At 40.1% G+C, this 21,190-nt stretch overlaps 1 protein-coding gene across 1 annotated transcript in view; it reads right to left on the bottom strand.

Moving 5' to 3' along the window:
- Positions 1-21,190, bottom strand: part of ALS2 (alsin Rho guanine nucleotide exchange factor ALS2) — a 112,903-nt gene that overhangs the window by 50,880 nt on the left and 40,833 nt on the right. Inside the window, exons 5-11 of the mRNA XM_089670526.1 lie at positions 14,864-15,230; positions 14,537-14,705; positions 12,761-12,857; positions 9,215-9,292; positions 5,600-5,776; positions 5,100-5,271; positions 2,164-2,344 (exon numbers count right to left, since the gene is read on the bottom strand). Of these exons, the coding sequence (XP_089526652.1) occupies positions 2,164-2,344; positions 5,100-5,271; positions 5,600-5,776; positions 9,215-9,292; positions 12,761-12,857; positions 14,537-14,705; positions 14,864-15,230 (1,241 nt within the window). The remainder of the gene's footprint in view (positions 1-2,163; positions 2,345-5,099; positions 5,272-5,599; positions 5,777-9,214; positions 9,293-12,760; positions 12,858-14,536; positions 14,706-14,863; positions 15,231-21,190) is intronic.

Below are 21,190 nucleotides of genomic sequence, written 5' to 3'. Positions count from 1 at the left end.
AGGGGTTAAGCACCAAGGAAGACACTTCACAGAGGGTGCCATAAGAGCTGCAGGCCTTTGGATTATAGGAGGAAAAAGACAGATTACAACTACACTGCACAGCTGTGTTCAGTGCCGGAAACTAAGAGGTAAACATCAGCAACAGCAAATGTCAGATTTGCCAGCCGACAGATTATGTACTGACCCACCTTTCACTCATGTTGGTTTGGATGTCTTTGGACCATGGATGGTAACAGCCCGCAGAACTCGAGGAGGCCAAGCAAACAGCAAACGATGGGCAGTGCTGTTCACTTGTATGAGTGTGCGCGCAGTACACATTGAAGTCATAGAATCTATGGATGCCTCAAGTTTCATCAATGCTCTAAGACGATTTCTTGCCATCAAAGGACCAGTCAAGACACTAAGATCTGACTGTGGAACTAATTTTGTTGGAGCCTGTCGAGAGTTACAGCTTAACTCTAGGCCAATCCAAGACCTTTTAGCTGAAAAGGGCTGTACATGGATTTTCAATCCTCCTCTTTCTTCCCACATGGGTGGCTCTTGGGAGAGAATGATAGGCATCACACGAAAAATACTGGACTCTATGCTTATGGACTTGAACTCCACAAGACTTACCCATGAGATTCTAACCACCTTCCTGGCAGAAGCATCTGCCATAATCAATTCAAGACCACTTGTTCCAGTTTCTACAGATCCAGAGACCCCAACTATCCTTACCCCAGCTACTCTACTTACCCAGAAGCTTGGGTCCGTTCCTGTTCCACCTGGAAACTTTAAAACAGGAAATATGTGCTATGACCAGTGGAAGCGAGTACAACACCTCTCCAACTGCTTCTGGAATCGTTGTAGAATGGAGTATATTTCTACTCTGCAAGGACGCAGAAAATGGCAACGCCTGAACCCTAACATTAAAGTTGGAGATCTCGTTCTGCTGAAGGACCAGCAAGCTGAAAGAATCAAGTGGCCTATGGGACTCATTGTAAAGAGCATTCCTAGTGATGACGGCAAGGTACGCAAGGTGGAGGTGAAAGTTGCAAGACAAGGGACTGTAAAGACTTTCAGCAGACCTATCACGGAACTTGTTCTGCTCTTGCCCTTTGGAGAATGAACTTGCTTGCGTATGCTGCTGGATCCAACCTGTGACTTCAAGAAGGAAGTGTCTTGAACTTTAATTGATATAACTTGAAGCCTTACGTTATAATTGTTGCACTATATGCATGTTCTCTTTTTTAGGTCTTTCAGGTCTTCAAGACATCAAGCAAATTGCACTGTTGTTTATTTGCAATTGTATAACTACCGTTATGGTTTAAATAGTGACATTTACAATGCCAGACGGGGAGTATGCTGTTACACAGTTAATATTTATGTTAATGTACATGAGAATTCATATAGTTTATTTTTTGTACCATTTTCTATGGACATTTCTATAGTTAGTAATGCTGCCATCCAGTGGTCTTATTTGGTATACACTTTGTTTTTCATGTTGCCTCCCTGAGATCTATGACACAGTTCCTTTGTATATGAAGCTCCTCCCTTCTTCTTGAGTTCAGCACTTCCTGTGTCATGGAGGCAGCTAACAGACCACATGTAACAGGGACACATGTATTCTGCATAGTACGCTACAGAAATTATCATCTTTTGACCGCGTAATACTGGAAACCATTCATTCTGCTGTATCCTGTTGTCACATGTACAGAATAAAGCAACTTCTGGATGAACACAGTATTGGTGAGTTCAGCTATCTGACAAGGATTGCCCACAGTGATTATATCTACTTATACAGGCTAGGCAGAGAGGTCTCACAAGGGATAAATCGCTATCACAACAATCCGAGTCAGAAATAGTGGTTGGGGGTGGTTCTCTCTGCACCCATTGTCACATTTCAAAATCGTTGCGGCTGTGCAGGGCTGTTCCCCCACAGCAGCGCCATTCATTTAGAGGGATCTGTGAATGAGTAAACTACAATTCCCTCTAAGTGAAAAAGATCAGGGGCCACTTTAATGTCAGCACACCCTGTCAAGGGAACACCACTACAGCCACCTATTTGAATCATCTGATGCATGCGATCACATACCAAACCCTAGCAAACATGGATCTCAGTAGTGGATAGAATTTCTGTAGTCATTCAAAAGCTTTCAGGATTTAGACATACAATATACTTACTCCGTGTAACTATCCAAGAAGATATTTGCGTGCTCCAAGACTGAAAGGTTACTTGCATCCTTTGCTCCTCGTAAGAAGTGGCTCAAGGAGGTTCCATGCTGGCCAATTAGGTAGCAGAGTTTGCTGAACTTGGTTGCCATGTCCTGCAGCAGCTGAACAGCCGTTACCGTACCCAGGTTGTCTTTAGCAGAAGAAAGCAAATAAAATGCTAGGATACTTTAAAACAAATATCGCTTACAACAGGATTTTTAAACAGGAAGATTCTTGATTTTTGTCAAAATGTCCTCAAAGGTTATCAGGAAGTAATGAAAAACTGCATTTCATTGATCGAGGTGGCAGTTTATTTCAGATTATTTTTATTTTGTCATGCCTGCTAACCGCACTGTTCATTAAGAGTGCTAGGTACATCTAAAAATAATAAATGATATATTAGCTGATGACATTTTTGGATCATGTTTACTTATATATTAAATTCAGGTGCAAATAAGAATGTGTTGTCCCTTGGGTCCTACAAATATAACAAAATATTCATCTATTCAGTTGGGGGAACCACTGAATGTGTGTAAGCCCCTCGCAATATCTGCTGGCAACATCCTGGCATTGTTTTTTCACTGCTTCCAGCAGTCTGACATGTGCCCCTGCACACTGCTGCAATCAACAGAAATGCTCGGTATGTAAGTATAAAAAATAATGTGAACAGAGAATTCACAAGAAAAAGTGGTTACATGAAGGCCAATGTGATTGTTGTCTCTGCAGCACAGTACAATTTATGGCCTAGCCATGATGTCTGTCTTTTTTATTTTTATTTGTTTGTTTTAAAGGTTGTCTTTTTTATTGTCTTATATTGAGGTGATGGTTACTAACAGTCTTTACTTAATTGTCTCACATAGCATTTTTCTTGTGATCGCTTTTTCTTGTGAATTCTCTGTTCACATATTTTCTGCAGGCTTTTTTGGTTATTGGGCAATAGTCTGTATTTTAAGCGATACCTATCACTTTTAAAGCCTCCATTTATATGGTTATACAGTACGTGAGTACTCTTGATTGAAGCAGTGCGCAGGGGGGCACAGCGGACCTCTGTATGTGTGAGTGGCAGTCTGACTCTCCAACATGCTGCCAGTACAGGGTATATCATCCCTTGCTGCCACACATAGATAGTAAAATTACCTATAACAGGAGGATATTTACTACTGTATATCCAGCCTGACTGCATTACAGTAATAAAATTAAAAAAGTTAATTTGGGCTTTAGGCTGCAATTAGGATACAATGACAGAACTACCATTTAGGGACAGTATGAATGATTATTGTAGCATTTTTCTTAAAATTATTTTTTATGACAGTCACAAGTTTACAATCTTGCTCTTTCATGTTTCAGCTTTTGCAATACAAGAGATTTGTAGATCAGCCCACAGAGGGAGGGTGAATTAACTACTAAAATTACTGGACCTAACTGCTTAACAACCGTTTAGTGAAACTGGGTATACATGGTCCGAATACCAGCTTGTGCCGTAGGAACCGGCTGACATTCAGATCATGTGTACAGCTGTCGTTCGTCAAAAGCCAGTCCTTAGACTGGCTCCTGTCAGAAGGGACATGCTGGAAAACCAGCATTTGATCAGCACTTGCAGTCAGAACACAAAGGCACAGTGGAAGAGATTTCTCCACTAACATTGCTTGCTTAGTACAGCGATCTCTCCGGTTTTTTTGTTCGGACAGCTGGGATGAACGGAAAAAAATGTAATGTGTGTAGCAGGCTTAAAAAGCCACACGCACAGTGAGTGCATTGTTTGCAATGAGTAAACCAAAAGTAGGTTTCAAAACTGAACTCCAACAAACCATTAACTGCACAGATGAAATACATATAAAAAGAGCTGTTTACCTGTCAAAGAATTAGCATTTTTACCCATTCAGTTCTGAGATTTATGCAGCTCTGCCACACAGGCAGGACCCTAAACTTTTTTTTTTTTCATTTGTCCTAAAATAACGCTTACAGGTCTTACCCGTCCCCAACCTGTGCTGGACAGTGAAAGAAGAAGCACAGACTAATAAGCTCATCTATTTTTCATTCCTCCTATCAGCACACTCTCTGTTAGCACAAGAGCACTGCAGCACAACCAACTGGCTCCTTGTGCTGCTCCTCCCTCACTCAGTCTGGGCTCTGCTGTGCAAAAGATTTCAAGTCAAATAAAGACCTACAGTTCTTGTGTAAGAGCTTACTTTATATCTGCCATGAGTTCAACTTGCGCTTATGCATTGAAATTTATGCTGCATTCACAAAAATACTTCTATGGCAGCCAAATGATGACTGCTTATTTGTGAAAAATTCAATACAAATATCACGATTGTGTGCTTTGGTAATTTTGGAAATCGAAGGTTGACAAAACAGCATAACCTTAGGCATGCTTTCAACATAAGCAAGATCTTTATTCGGTTGTGCAACGCTACAATAACTTAGGCAGCCAGATTTCAGCTTTTCAATGTTCCCTAGAGTCAAATCAATAAATAAAGATTTCTAATTAGTGGCCACTGCTTCTTGCTTGCATACTATACGTATATGGAAAATACATATGAAGGTTGCGCTGCCAAAAGCATTTGTAAAGCACCACATTCCTCGTATTGGAACAAAATGTAAATGTGAAAATTGGCACAATGGATCTTCTAAGCGGATTCTATTCACTCAAGATGCAAAAATGTAAATATTACAATATTTGTTATTACATTTTGTTAAAACATACACCAATCCATCCTCCTTTTATAAGAATGTTAACAAAAATAAATTATATATATATATATATATATATATTTTTTTTTTATTTATCATCCTTGGCTCGGCTGCCCCATAAATGGCCACTCCTTACTCTGTACAAGACATATTTTGGTTATTCCAGGGGTTCACTTTTATTAAGTTTGACATAAAAAAAAACAACCGCTTACCTAGTCCTAAAAGGGGTCTAAGAATTTGTGACTTGACATCGCTTAGACAACAATAAAAACTCCTCTCGGTCGCAGCAAGCTCATGGAGGTTTCCAATATAGCCCATCATATTTTGGTCTACGAGAGCCAAGCAGCTATTTGCACCAGTATATACATTACAGATGTATCCCAGCTTAAAGACATAAAAGAGAGTAATCTAAATTACAATAAATACATTATATGATTATAATTAAAATCTAATACAATCAAATCCATTAGAAGAAATTACTGGATAAAGAGACCACAGCTACTACATTCCTCATGAAAAAGGTCAGCCTTTTCAAAACTAAACAGGTTAGGCAATTCACAATTCACAAGTAAGCATTAAAAGCCTAAAACAATCATATCACAAAGTGAATTAAACTGTATGCTTGGCCTCACCCCTCCTGAGAAACTGGTATAGGAGGCACAAATTAGAGATGTTGTAGGGAGTACAGGTTTAGGGTCTAATATTTGCTCACCTTGCTACAATTGGATAGTGGAACTGGAGTCTGGCTTGTTTCTGGTTCACTTAGTTCCACTGCTGTTTGGTGTCCACTGCAATATACAACAGGCTGGAACTCATTTTTTCCATGAGCCAGAAAAAGAGAATGATCCTGCCCAGCAGCTATAGTCCACACACAGCCATCTTCACACACCTACAGAAGAAAGACCCATTGCAAACAAATTAAATATATACTGTATAGATACACACACACATACATAGACAACTCCTATTTCTACATTACATATTGGATAATTTGAAGTTATGGCAGAACAAATTTAAGGACTCGGTCTCATCAGTCACATTTCAGGCAGTTTAGCAAGGACTGGCCAATTTTCGATGCATGTATGGGAAGGCTGGTTGTACAGAAAATGGTCTACTAAATCGCCTTCTGTACAACCATCCTGTTGGAAAATTTCATCCTGTTGGAAAATTTCATCACAATGGCACTGATCAATGCATTCTGACAGCACAGAAGATTCCCCCTGTCAGAACTCAATGGCTCAGTGGGAGTGATTTTTCTATCTACCTTGAATGTGTGGATGGTGTAATGCAGTGGTGTCAAACTCAATTTCATCACGGGCCACATCAGCATTAGGTTGCCTTCAAAGGGCTGGTTGTATCTGTAAGACCAAGTATGCAGAGTTCAGGAGTACTGTTGTGTACAGAGTGCAGGGCTTTAGGGGTACACTACATACAGAGTGCAGAGTTCACCAGTATGTGTAGTGCAGAGTTCAGAAGTGTGCTGTGTACAGAGTGAAGGGTTCAGCTCTCTTTCAAGGGCTGTCACATCTCTTTTCCACCTCTCCTTCTCAGCTTTCACCTCTGCACCAATCTGCCACTTTCCGGCTATAAAAGCCCTGGGTGTAAGGGCCACATGAAATGACTTGGCGAGCCAGATTCGGCCCCTGGGCCTTGTGTTTGACACATGTGGTGTAATGTAATATACTACACATGGGGGAAATCAGTGCAAAAATTATACAGTGAGCACTATGAGCATCCTTATGTTTTCTATTATCCAAGCCACCACATAAGGAGAGGAAGTGATGGAAGAAAATTAACCCCTTAAGGGTTGCAGTGCCTACAGTCCCCCTTCAACTAAAAAGGAGTATACTGGTCCATAGCTACTAAATATGAGATGTAAGAAACAGTGGGATATTAACCCCTTATAGTGCTTCAAAGGCCTCCTATATTTAAGGGGTCCAACAGCTCAAGAAAGCGGACATCTATTAAATTTTAGGGTAAGTATGTGGAGTTTTGCTCAAATTTACAAGTGATATTGCATGAAGAAACACTTGGTGGATTTGCATTTGAACACTCAACCTTTTTCTGATCATGGTGCCCTTGAACAGTATTTTCAGTCTTTAGGCACCCCAGTCTAAGGCTTAGTTTACATTACTGTGTGTTGAGTAACGCATTCCTCACACACTGAAATTCACTGCTCTTTAGCAGATGCACAGGGGTGTGATTATTTCTTAATTGCATTCCCCACATTGGCAAATACTTTTTTTCCCTGTGTTTCTGCAGGTAGGGCAACCCATTGAAATGAATGGGCATGCATCATGCAGTCGCACAGATGTGAACCAAGGACTTGTTCAAATGGGAGGTTGGGCAGTAAAACCCATGTGGTTGAGCCACATTTTTACCACCCCCAACTACTTCCCTTTAGCTTGAGCTGAAGATTACCCCCAGGTGAATGGGGCCAAGCTGCAACTGCATGCATTTCATGCAGCTGTAGAACGGTAATGCTGCATTAAAGGCTTAAAACAGGTGATAAGGAAGCAACATATTTCCTATTCATTGCCTGTCAAATGTCTCTGAGTGTGATCAGAGCATGAGTTGTTTTTCTGAGGAGCAGCAGTCCTGTCTACTATTATGAGCAAGCCCTAAAAAAGAATCTCTGATTGCACAAGATTAGAGGTCAAGATTCAAAGTAATATACATACACACGCAAATAAAACACACATATACTGTACATACATACACACACACAGCCTTTTTTAAAACGTCAGTACTGTATTTGCACTTGCACAGCTGGGTACTGCCCTGTAGGACGAGGTGGAAAGGTAGTCACATTTTAGGCATCGTCTGCAACAATAATTTTATTTTTTCGTGAGATACTCCCAAAGGGTTAGTCACCTCTAAAGGCATGCAGACACTGCAACTTTTCTCATAAGAACACTAAGTGCATCAGCTAATTAAAGTGAATATAAACCCTAGTTTAATTTTTTTTTTTTTTTTTTAAATAACAAACAGGTTTATACTTACGTGCTTTGTGCAATGGGTTTGCACAAAGCTGCCTGATCCTCCTATTCTTGGGTCCCCGCCTGTGCTTCTGGGGCCTCCTCTTTTTGGTGTGCTCCCATAACAAGCTGCTTGCTATAGGGGCACACCTGTGGCTGGTTCCTGACCCATGCTGCCTGCATCCATAGGCACAGGATTTGACTGACAGTATCAGAAGCCACTGGCTCTCTCTGCTCCCAGCCAAGCCTGTGAGAGTGGGGAAAAGGGAGAAAGCCACTACATATGAGCACAGCACTGGATTGGGTGAGGGCTCAGGTATGTACAATGGAGGTGAGGGGGCATAACTGCTACCTAAACATTTTCTTAACTTAATGCAAGGAATTCATTAAGGTAAAAATGTTAAGGCTTTAGAAGCTATCTAATAATGAAAAAGTCACTCACTCATTCATTCAGAATTAGTATCCAAAGACACAAAGTGGAACAAACAGCTATTTCTTCAGAGTGGAAACAGGTAGGAATCTGCAAGAAAGTTTGTGAAAATCCTTACAATTTAAACTAAATACCTAGAGGGGATTTTTTTGCTCAACAAAAGTGGAGTTACTCTTTAACAGAAAGTCATCCAAGTATCTCACAATGGGAATGTCACAAGAGTGCAGCAGGGCTAATACTGGGGCCAGCACTTAGGTGAAAACCCAAGGTGCAGTCAAGAGGCCAAAGGGGAGGACCACAAACTGGGCCCCATAGCAAAGTGCAAGGAATCTCTAATGAGCTTTGAAAGATGGACATGCAGGTAAGCAACATTGGAGCTCTATACGCTATCTATCTATGATAATCCTAATACACACTGGAGAATTTGGTCCTTCTTTCCCCAAGGGGTTCCTACCCGCTGCACTAGATGCTCCTATCTTGTGTACTTCCACTTTGTCCTTTCACACTGTGCAATACTGTAAAATTTGCCACCAATCTAATTGTGATGCCTTTCCTTACATAATTCAATTGTATTGGGATAAACATTGTTTATGTTTTATTCTATACTAATAAACCAGTTCATTTTTAGAAAAAAAACCCCCAAAAAACAAACAAAACAAAAAGGCATTTTCCCATATAAAATGCATGCATACCTAACAAAACAGATAATCAGGGAAGGTTTTCAAATGGCACAACGCTACTTCTGAACAGCAGAATTAAGAGATGATCCTATCCAAAATCTTTTTGATATCTCTTTCTCTGCTCCTTTTTTTTTTTTTTTACCCTGCAGCGTTGTATCACAGAATTGATAAATGATCCTTATTATATGTCATCAGGACACTACAAAGCAAGTGCACCTTACTACAGAAGTCACCCTTACCTTTGCAGGCCGTGGCATAGTTGTTGGTGATTGCATGTGACCCAGCTGCCCTGAAACATTGCTTCCCCAAGAATAAACCTTCAAAGTGGAAAACAGAATAAGACTTAGGCATACACAAACTGATAATTGCTTGAGGGTCAGTTTACGCCACAATTCCTGTGTTCCGTATGTGTTTCTGCATGTGTATTTTGTATGTGCGCTGGTGCGTTTTTTACACTTTTTTCTTCATCCTAATTAAGGACGTGTGTTTCGATGTGTTTTGTCTCTTTCGAGATACGTTCTACAGGTGAAACTCGAAAAATTAGAATATCGTGCAAAGGTTCATTTATTTCAGTAATGCAACTTAAAAGGTGAAACTAATAAATGAGTTAGACTCATTACATGCAAAGCAAGATAGTTCAAGCCGTGATTTGTCATAATTGTGATGATTATGGCTTACAGCTCATGAAAACCCCAAATCCACAATCTCAGAAAATTTGAATATTACATGCAATCAATAAAACAAGGATTGTACATAGATCAATATCAGACCTCTGACTAGTATAAGCATGCATATGTACTCAGAACTTGGTTTGGGCCCCTTTTGCAGCAATTACTGCCTCAATGCGGCGTGGCATAGAAGCTATCAGCCTGTGGCACTGCTGAGGTGTTATGGAAGACCAGGATGCTTCAATAGCGGCCTTCAGCTCTTCTGCATTGTTCGGTCTCATGTCTCTCATCTTTCTCTTGGCAATGCCCCATAGATTCTCTATGGGGTTCAGGTCAGGCGAGTTTGCTGGCCAATCAAGCACAGTAATCCCACGGTCATTGAACCAGGTTTTGGTGCTTTTGGCAGTGTGGGCAACTGCCAAGTCCTGCTGGAAAATGAAGTCAGCATCCCCATGAAGCTCGTCTGCGGAAGGAAGCATGAAGTGCTCCAAAAACTCCTGGTAGACGGCTGCATTGACCCTGGACTTAATGAAGCACAGTGGACCAACAACAGCAGATGACATGGCTCCCCAAATCAACACAGACTGTGGAAACTTCACACTGGACTTCAAGCATCTTGCAGTGTGTGCCTCTCCATTCTTCCTCCATACTCTGGGTCCTTGGTTTCCAAATGACATGCAAAAGTTGCTCTCATCAGAAAAGAGGACTTTGGACCACTGAGCAACAGACCAGGTCTGTTTTTCTTTAGCCCAGGTAAGACACTTCTGACGTTGTTTGTTGTTCAGGAGCGGCTTGACAAGAGGAATACGACATTTGAAGCCCATGTCCAGGATCTGTCTGTGTGTGGTAGCTCTTGATGCACTGACTCCAGCCTCAGTCCACTCCTTGTGAAATTCCCCAACGCTTTTGAATGGCCTTTTCCTGACAATTCTCTCCAGGCTGCGGTCATCCCTGCTGCTTGTGCACCTTTTTCTTCCACACTTTTCCCTTCCACATAACTTTCTATTAATGTGCTTTGATACAGCACTTTGGGAACATCCAACTTCTTTCACAATTACCTTTTGAGGCTTTCCCTCCTTATGGAGGGTGTCAGTGATGGTTTCCTGCACAACTGTCAGGTCAGCAGTCTTTCCCATGATTGTGATTCCTACTGAACCAGACTGAGAGATGATTTAAAGGCTCAGGAACCCTTTGCAGGTGTTATGGCTTAATTAGCTGATTAGAGTGGGACACTTTGAGCCTAGAATATTGCACCTTTTCACAATATTCTCATTTTCTGAGATTGTGGATTTGGGGTTTTCATGAGCTGCAAGCCATAATCATCACAATTATGACAAATCACGGCTTGAACTATCTTGCTTCGCATTTAATGAGTCTCATATATTAGTTTCACCTTTTAAGTTGCATTACTGAAATAAATGAACTTTTGCACGATATTCAAATTTTTTGAGTTTCACCCATATACAGAAAAAATGCAACATGTTCTACTTTTGCTGCCTGCACTGGAATGCACTGCACTGGTGTGAACTAGGACCATTGGAATTCATATTAAACACTGTTCATGCATTTTGTATGCAGAAAAAAAAACATGCTGAACTGCGTCTAGTATAAATCAATCCTAAATGCAAATAAAATTGGCTAAAAGGGCAGCACTCCTGTCTTGCAACAATGGGAACGTATGTCCAATTTCACTATAGAGGGTGTTTGTCTGCTCTCCTGGTTTGTGTGTGAGCTTTCTCCAAGGGTTTCAGTTTCCACCCACAAGCCAATGAGAACCATTCCTAGGGTGTGTATATTCATGGCTGTGGTAAGTTATAAGACCATAATCTCCTTTGAGGACATTCACGGATTTGTATGCTTAGTGCATTCTGTAAAGTGCTACAGAAAATGTTTAAAATAAATAAATGAGTAAAATATATCAATGCATATCTCTGACATTCATAAAAGCATGTGCAACCATTATACATGGACAGTAGTCTGTTCTTATCACAGCAAGTTTAAAATCTTCTCTAAAATGTCTTATCATTGTCAAACACTTTCAGAATAAGTTCAGTAAAGATGCCCACAAAAATGATAAGTTCAGTTTCTGATACCTGCAGTTTCAGCAGATTTGTATGATGGTTGGTCTGCCTATAAAAGTACCTAACTGCAAATGTGCCCCCCCATTTCTCCTTCTTGGATATCTACTAAATTAAATGCTTTTTCATATAATAATTTCAAGCGTTTCATCAAATTTTCATGATGCTTTATGGCATTCTCTCTGTTGGAACCACAGCAAGCAAAGGGATGGTAGTGTTTGTTGAAAGCTCCCCAAGCCTCATTCGCCTGTAGAACACAATAACTCTGCAGGAGGCATTCCCCTATCAGCACTGACTGTGTTGATGGGGGAAATAGAGCGAGTTTCTTTCCTTCCACTCGTGGTGGAAGGAAAGAAAAGTGACCCCTCTATGGGCTGCTTTAAAATTTTTCTCATTTGGCCCCACAGGCTGAATGAGAGTAATCAATACATTACTTAAATCCACGCTAAACAGCAAGAATAGAGGAAACTATATATCTAAGTGGATGTAGTCACTGTTCAGATGACAATTTTCCACTTGTCTCCTTTGAAACTGAAATTTAAAAAATCTTGAGCAATATATGGTCAGATTCAGGCTAGCAACAGAGCTCTTTGCTGGCAAACTACATGCACCTCCAGACTTTGGGGCAAACAAGTTGTGGTAGGATTCATAAGTGCAGGTCTGGAATCAACTGCTTGAAAATACTGTCAACTTGTCAATTACAGCAGAGATGAAAGCCCATAGTATGTAGGGTTACATCACTAAGAGTTTCTTCATACTCATCAAAAGAGGTTATAGGAGGAGATGTAGACATTATACATTTTCTAGGTCGATGTATTACCCCTAAACAAAGCCTTTAAGTAAAGTAAAAGATTCATTTCCACAAGAGCCTTGGGGTAGTAGCATTGATTTAGAAACGTTAGATTCAAATCTGTACCTGGTGTTCAGATTTAAATATAAACCTGCTATAGTAAAATGTGCAATGAATATGGATAGCGCAAAAGATGTGTAATTTTGCTAAATATAGACATGAATAACTTCTAAAAATATAGAATATTACCTGAGATCTTGCTGTAAGGGCAATAGAATGGTGACTTCCAGCTGCAAGCTGCACCACCTCCTTGCCATCCATACTGCGAACACATAATGGTTGTAGCCTGTAAAAAAGTACATCAATTACACTAAAGTGCAATAAATTTAGGAGCTCCCGCAGCGGTTTATAACAATAAAAAAAAAAACACAACTGGGGCCCATAACCACATTAAAGGTCAATAGTCATGAGGCCTCAATGTTTTTTTTTTTGTGATTTAAGAAATTGAGATAAACCCCTCAGTACCCAGTAATGAAAGACAAGAACATGCATTATTTTATTTTACCTTTATTGTTTGACTTTGTATTGTATGTTATATATTATAAACTCTAGACGCAGCATCCTAAAAATATGTTTGATCACAAGTTTTAATTATCCAGTAATGAGAATCCCAACATCTCAAAGAAATATGTTTTTACATCTCAGTAAGAATACATAGGGAATTGTAATTTCCCCTTACTAGAAGGTGGTACGTGCATTATTGATTCATAGTGTGGTTGTGGTTTTACTTAGGGACATTATTGTTACTATGAATACACACAAACCCAGAACAATGCTGCAGCTTATTAAAAAATAATGCAGGACATTTAAATTACAGTAAAAATAAAAAATTCAGTACAGGAAAACAAAAAAGGGGAACTTTATTCTATTGTGTGTTTACATCTATTTAAAAGTGCCTTAAACATTAACCTCAAAACTAAAGAAAAAATAAAATCAGGTCCTGTGAGGGACCCCCTATCCTTAGCATGATTTAGCTGAACAGGTTTAAATTTTGCATGCGAAAAAAATCTCTTCTACCATGAACCTATACCAGTCTTTCTTCACGTGCTTCATGCACCCATCACAATGATAGTCTCATATACAACATGCCTCCACGCAAACTACCAATAATCTAAATAAAATATGTCAAGAAAGAAATACAGGGGCTGGCAATGATGACCTCTTTATAAAAACATGATCATTATTTTACAGGATTTATCCGGCGCCAACAGAACACACAGTGCCACAGGATATGAAGGGAGACAATACAGCAACAATACAGTTCAATAAAAGAGGATTAGGAGGGTCTTGTTTCTGAAAAACGGTTGTTTGAACTCTTAATAAAGTCATAATTTCTAATGGGTGTGACTCTGCAGTGTCAGCTGCTAAGAAAGCACAATACATTAGCACTGAAAGGATAGACACCATCATTTACAATCAAGTCAATGGCAGCCCCCATATTTCTTTCCTAAAGCGGCTAAAGATGATACAATTTTCTTTCCTTCCACTGCCATTGGGAGGAAAGTAAACTGTTCGATTCCCCCACAAACACTGATTGTGGGCAGCCTTCCTGGCTGGCAGAACACAAAGCTCACTGCTGGCGGCCATAGCCACCAGCAGTGGTTGCATGCAAAAAATTCAACAGGTTGGTTGTACTGAAGTTGATCGATGGATCAATTTCAGTACAACCAGCCTGCCCATAAATGGATCAAATCTTGGCCAGCTCCTGCTGAACCAGGTGATATTAGATTTATCTATGGTCAGCTTAAAGGCACCCAGAATATCAGTAGCTGGCTCCTGTGTGTGTCTGGCTTCCAACCAAACTGGCCCCTGTGTGTGTCTTTATGGCAGCAAGTGGACATATTAAACTCGGCTGGCAGCAAAAAGAAATATAGATGGGTCAGTGTAAATGGTAAAGGCCTGTGAAATATATTTGTCATATAAAAATGAAAAAAAAATACCTGTATATTATAAAGTTGTATTTACCTTGGCAGGACATCCCCATGTCCCAGTTGACCCTCTTTGCCTCTTCCCCAACTCCAAACTTCAGTCCTTAGACAGGGCAGTAATACATCCGCCTCTCCACTATTAGTAGGGGTCAGTGCAACTGTTCTCATCCGTGCTCTCCCAGCCTTTCTAAGAAGCCTAGGGGATACTAAAATCAAATGCTGAATCAGGTTCTTTTTTTTTTAAATGAGCTTAATTAATACACAAATGTAATGCTACCTGAAATAATGTATCCAATGTGACATAATAATATAAGTATTGTATATCAAGCCTAGGAACTTTGACATGTTACAATATAAGGATTACCTTGAGACAGCAGCCCTGGAAGAGAAAGTCTTCTGTTTCCGGCTTCTGCTTCCTCCTCTCGTATATCCACCAAACTGGAGCTTTTCTTGCCTTGCATGGACTCCAGTTTTACTTGTTCTTCTCTGCTGTCCTTCAACGCTTCCTGTGTAGCAGAGATAATAGCAGACTGAGCCTCAGCATCCCCTAGAGTTCCAGAATAAAAGTTCATCACCTTCTTGAGTGACAGAGCCCCAGCTTCACATGTGGCCACCACTCGAAAGCCCACAGCAGAGGCACAGGACACTACGAGGCTGTTGAGGGCTGATGTTGTAGTAGTAGCAGGAGTGAGAAAACAGTCACTTAATTCTTGCAGCATACCATCCTGGGCCTAGATCAAGAGAAAGAATATGATGAAGTCATAAAACAGAAAATAGTAATCCAGGGCAACAATATAGAGATATTCTCTTGCTTACTATCACAGGGACAAAAAAAAAAAAAAAAAAAAAAAAAAGGGAATATCTGCAGACAGGGCACTGATAGCAATACAATGTCTACAGGGGGCCTTAGCCTTCCCCTACTGTAAATATTCCGAAATGCATTTTCTATTGCTTTCTATATCTCTGCTGGATATTTTCCCTTTCTGTCTGGTGCAATCATAACTGGAACAAAGTGAGAAGGAATATCTCTAATGGAGCTCCAGACAGCAGTAAAACCTGACAGAGGTTCTAATCCTTTACCTCTCTACCAAAAAGAAACCAAAACAAAGTTTTGTGTGGTCTTCCACTTTAACCTCCGGAAGTCCAATGGAGTGATCCATCAGATGGGGTTTGTAATCTGACAAATGCTTCAAACCACTAATATTGCATTGAATTTTAGAAAATTAGGATTGCTTTAGTGAGTTTTTGTCTTGTTCCTTTGGGGATGGGAATTACTAGGAACTTTGGTACTCATGGAAATTTGCCCCAAGCCATCTGTGCTTACAGCCAAACACTGGAGCACTGGCTAGAAAAGTCAATACGCTTATGGAATTTGTTTACCAATTAAAATCAACTTTTAGCAAGACAATTAGAGCTTGCCAGTCAATTCACAAAAGGATTTCTTTTTGTATCTGAATGATATTGTCAGGCTTTGTTTTTGTCTGAAAACCCCTTTTAGTTGATCCTTCATACTAAGCTGGTTTCTAATAAGAGAATATATACCACTTAAATAGAAAGGTGTCTCTACTCTGGGAATGCCTTTTCTTATACAGCAGATACCACCCAGGCTGCCAAGCAAAATTATTCGGCACAATGCCTTACTTGATAGCCCTGTGATTTTGCAATGGGTTGAATTTCCACAATTTGCACAGCAGATGTATATTATCCACTGCTTCAAAATTTTCCCCTAACGTTTCGATTTTCATCCACACACCCAACACACGTGGTAGGTAAAAGCTTTCCTCCTACAGTACACACTCATGTGAAAGCCCTTGATAAAAACGGGGTAAAGGTCATTTAGTTGTAGGGTCCTCTAGAGCAGGAACCAGTATGAATGGGTCATGATAAATGAAACGGCTGTAAATTATGCTGGTGCTAACATGTATAAAACTTTTTTTTTCAATGGACAGACAAAAACATCACTGCATTAAAAGCTGCATGAATAACTAAACACTGATTATAGGACGTCTGTTTTGAATGAAACGTTCAAAATGCTAAAAGAGGAAAATGGAAACTGCACAAAAATAAAGACGTATATATTGTATGTACATGATTTAAAGGTAATGCTGTGGGTGACTCTAAAGAAAAGAATGAGAATTTGCTGATTTATTTAAAGGCTCACGCCATGCCCATGTGTTTGAAAGCTGCATCACAACCTGTGCCATCATTGCACAGGTTAACTGCTTGTTTTTGTCTAGGGGAAAGGAGAGAGGACTTATACTTAACTATTCCTCCAATCCTGCTAGCACAAGACCAGTCCCTGCGGCTGCAGCAGGCTATATAGACCAGGAATAGTCCACCGTTGGACTGTGGGGGAACGCCATTTTCCGGTGGAACAAAGGATTGGATGAGTATAAGCTTTCTCCTGACCCCTAGACAAAAGAAGCAGTCCTGTGCAGTGTGGGCACAACCTGACTGCATGGGAAAGCTTTTTTTGCCTGGCTTAAAAAGAGCAGAACACATGACAATTCAGAGGTTGCATTAAACCTTCTTTGAACTAGGTTTCTTTGGACATGGCATGTCCTATTAACCACTTCAAATTTGGACACTTTTACCCCCTTCCTGTCCAGGTCAATTTTCAGCTTTCAGTGCTACCACACTTTGAATGACAATTGCGCGGTCATGCAACACTGTACCCATATGAATTTTTTAGCCTTTTTTTGAGACAGATAAAGCTTTATTTTGGTGGTATTTATTCACCACTGAGATTTTTATTTTTTTGCAATGTAAATGAAAAATTCCAAAAATTTAAAAAAGTGTTTTTCTTATAAAATTTAGCAAATAAATAATATTTCATCATACATTTTGGCCAAAATTTATTCCGTTATCTTTTTAGCAAAAAAAAAAAAAAAACAACCCAAAATTAGTTTATAGCCAAACATTATAATCTTTAAACTTTTTTTTACATTTTTATATCATGTTTTTTTTTTACATACTGTCACCATGGTGACACTGTACTACTTGTGTGGCATGATGAAGATTTTTTTTTTTTTACACCAATTGCTTTTACACCCATAAAGGCTGTAAAAGCAATCATATCTCCTCTCTGGCTGCATTCCTGTAGTATTTTTTCAATACTACCGTGTGAGCTGTGATTGGTCATACTGTCACCCTACCATGGTGACACTGTACTACTTTTGGGGGTGAAGATTTTTTTTTTTTTTTTTTTTTTTAACACCGATTGCTTTTACACCCATATAGGATGTAAAAGCAATCATTTCTCTTTCTCTCTGTCTGCATTCTTGTAGCCACTGAGAACTACTGAGTGAGCTGTGATTGGTCACAGCTTGTCACATGGTACAAGACTGTTGTGAATAGCCTTGTACCATGTGACCTCTGTGATCATTCACAGATTTCACACGTAGTAAGCAATGATGTCAGAAGTGACCTTCATGTATTCTATGTGTGAAGGTAAAACATCTTCTGTGTGCAGCATCCCCCCAGCACCTCCCAGTGAAAGCCTCTGCTGTCTGGGAATTCTTCCTCCTCACTGGCTGAGACAGAAGTGAAAACCCATTGAGCAGAAGCTCAGGGACAAGCAAGCAGCGGTGCACCCAGGGCGAGCAGCTTTCCCTGTGGGGCACTGCTTGAGGGGGGAGGAGCCAGAAGCAAGGGCAGGGACCCAGAAAGAAGAGGATCAGGGCTGATCTGTGCAAAAATCACTGCACAGAGCAGGTAAGTATAGACCTGTTTGTTATTTAAAGAACAAAAAAAAAAAAAAAAAAAGTTTAGTGTCACTTTAAAGTAAAACATTAGTCAGAGAATTAAGTCCTGATTGGCCTCTAGTGACTCTGAAGTGATCAATCAGCTGACAGCTTAAAGATTTACTGTTGCTGATGGGGTAAGCAGCAACAGGAATGACCAAGGGTGTGGAAACTTTTGAAAAAACTACTTGTTCAAGGACTAAATCGGTGTCCAAATCTACTTGTTCCTCATAATCTACTTGTCCTGATAATTTTTTTTTTTTTTTTTTTTTAACCAAAACCGTATTTAAATCTGGAGGTTCTTTTAGGAATGTCTGGGGGTTTTAAAAAAATCAAAAAGGGGCTTTATGACGACTTAAATGTTTAAAGTGTTACTAAACCCACAACAGTAAAATCAGTCTGTATATGCATTAAAGCATAATTGTTATACTCACTGTGGAACCTAAGGGGTTAATCCTCTGCACTGTGTAAAAATCCTGTTTGATACTGACTTCTCTGATCCTTCCCTTCTTCCAGTGTTTCCTCTCATCTCCCGATAAAACATATCATGTGGAGACACTCTGCACATGCTCAGTTTTGTGTGTATTGCTAGAAGTTTTTTTTTTTTATCTTGGAGTGCATGTGATCAGCACAGGGCCAATCAGCGCTGTCCAGACAGAGGTCAGGGGTTCTGCAATCTCCTAGAGCAGAATGAAAACTCCTCCTACAAGCTTTAACATGCTCTCTGCTGGACACTGATAGAAGTCACAGGACTGCTCTAACTGCTGATGATAAAAAGTATTTAGCAGCTTATATTTACTAAAATAATTGTATTTCCATGTTGTGTGTACTGTGGGAGACCAGATATACTGTAGTGGATGCAGGGTCCTGGTTTTATCAATACTTTAATATTTTTAACATTGGACTGTTTATCTCCTCCTCCCCTCCCTGCCTCCAGCACCGCGACTGGGGACTAGCAGGGAGGGGAGAGACCTTGCATTGTAATGGAGCACAGATTGGCTGCTCCTCAGGAAAAGGGAGTGTTGGGCTTATACTTTATCCCTTTTGCTGCCAGAGCCCTTTTTGCATTTTTTGCACACTTTTAGAAAAATCACTTTAGGCCTGATGAGTACATAAAACCCCCAAATATAATATATTTTTTGAAAGTAGAGACCTTAGAGAATAAAATAGTAGTTGTTTCCATTTTTTTTGTCACAAGATATTACCGCAAAAGGTATAGGAAATGCATAATTTCAGTAAAAATACCACGTAAGTGAATTTTAAGGCACCAAAAAGCAATAAATTACCCATTTTTTTGTTAAAATATAAAAGAAGAGATTACACCAAGTAAATATATATCCAACTTGTGAAACCTTAAAATTTGCGTACGCTCGTGAAATGGCGACAAACCTCAGTACCCTATATTTTCTCTAGGCAACACTTCAAAGCCCCTTATAGGTCATCAGTTTAGAGTTACGGAGGGGGCTTGGTGCGATATGTGACCTGTGTATTGCAATCAACGTTTTCATGCGCAAGTGCCCCGGTATGTGCTTTTATGTTTGTATGCATGTATATGTTGTGGTGGATGCCCTCAAATGTTTTTGGTGGGGGGGCTGGTTACGTGCTTTAACTGTAACTTTAATTTGTTACAGTTTTTTGATTAACTTATTCTTTTTTTCATCACATAGCAGACAAAAATTCCCCTATGTGATGATTTTTGGTGACAGGTTCTCTAAAAGACCCTGGATGTCTCCCATGTACTCCACTGAATGTAATGAAGTGCACAATCTGTCACCAGGGACCCAGAAGTGACATCATAACATAACTTCCGGGGTCCCTTCCCTCTACCCACTGGCACCCGCTGAGATGGTCGCAGGTCTGCAGATGGGCAAGCGGAGCCTGGGAGACATAGCAGGCAGGGGGGAGGTTCTGGGACTGTAGTGCACTGTGTGGAAGCAATTGGATGGAAGTGCTATATAAATTGAACATCCCTGAATGACACAGACTGGGAGATTAGAGAGGGAGAAAAGAAAAGCAGGAGAGATGACAGGACAATCTTTGCTGCCATGGAGACACACAAGTTTACAAGGATAGTGTTTTGTCTTATCTCCCTGATATGCTCTTCTTTCCTCCCCATCAGCGGCCTGTGAATGACAGCGCTATAAAAGGGCTGAATCACAGGAACATAGTCGGCCCTCCTGTGTGATTCCTATGCGTCTCAAAGCAGTGCGATTTTCAGTCCATTCATCTGAATGTGCTGAAATCCACCTGAAAAACGCATTGCATCAGATCACATGGTACTGCTGTACCACGTGATTTGGTGCGACCAAAAGCACTGTTTGTGATCTGCATTTGGGGAATTGTTAGGATTATACTGACAAACGCAGCAGATTGTACACCCAGTTTGCTTTGAATACAGTGCAGGAAACGTGCATGCAACACAGCTTCCTGCACCATGTTACAGCATGAATCAGCCCTAAATACTGTCACCCATCAGGGAGGCACCACAGTTGTCCTGGGTAACCTTTGGCTCCAAAACACCAAGCTTCTTTCCAAGGACACCTCTACTGTCTTAGACACAGTTGCACTTTCAGCAGTTGGAATTTTACAATACATAAGAGTTAAAACAGAATGGGTAATCTTTCAATGGTACCAGCATTATGCAGCTGTCATTTGTGTTGAAAATAAAACAAGCTGAAATGCCATCATGATATGCACTTTTATTATTTAACCTAAAGTACCGGCATTCTATTTATTTAGAGGTGCTGGTGTGGAAATTCCCTATCTATTAAAAGCTGCTTGTACAATATATGCAATACAGTTTCTTTCCATCATCTATTACTTGTAATCTCAATAGCATAAAAATAAATTCAAAATATAAAATATATATGGCTAAAATGGACCTTTTGGAGGGAATTCACCTGTCTCTTGCTCTCTCCATTCCATTGTGCTTGGTGGAGGTCCTTGAT

The sequence above is a fragment of the Staurois parvus genome, unplaced genomic scaffold (genome assembly GCF_062004578.1).
Source record: "Staurois parvus isolate SC_StPar_1 unplaced genomic scaffold, SC_StPar_1.0 ptg000011l, whole genome shotgun sequence".
In the NCBI taxonomy this organism is placed as follows: Eukaryota; Metazoa; Chordata; class Amphibia; order Anura; family Ranidae; genus Staurois; species Staurois parvus.
The sequence above is the reverse complement of the archived record's forward strand: the minus strand, read 5'-3'. Positions and strand labels throughout refer to the sequence as shown.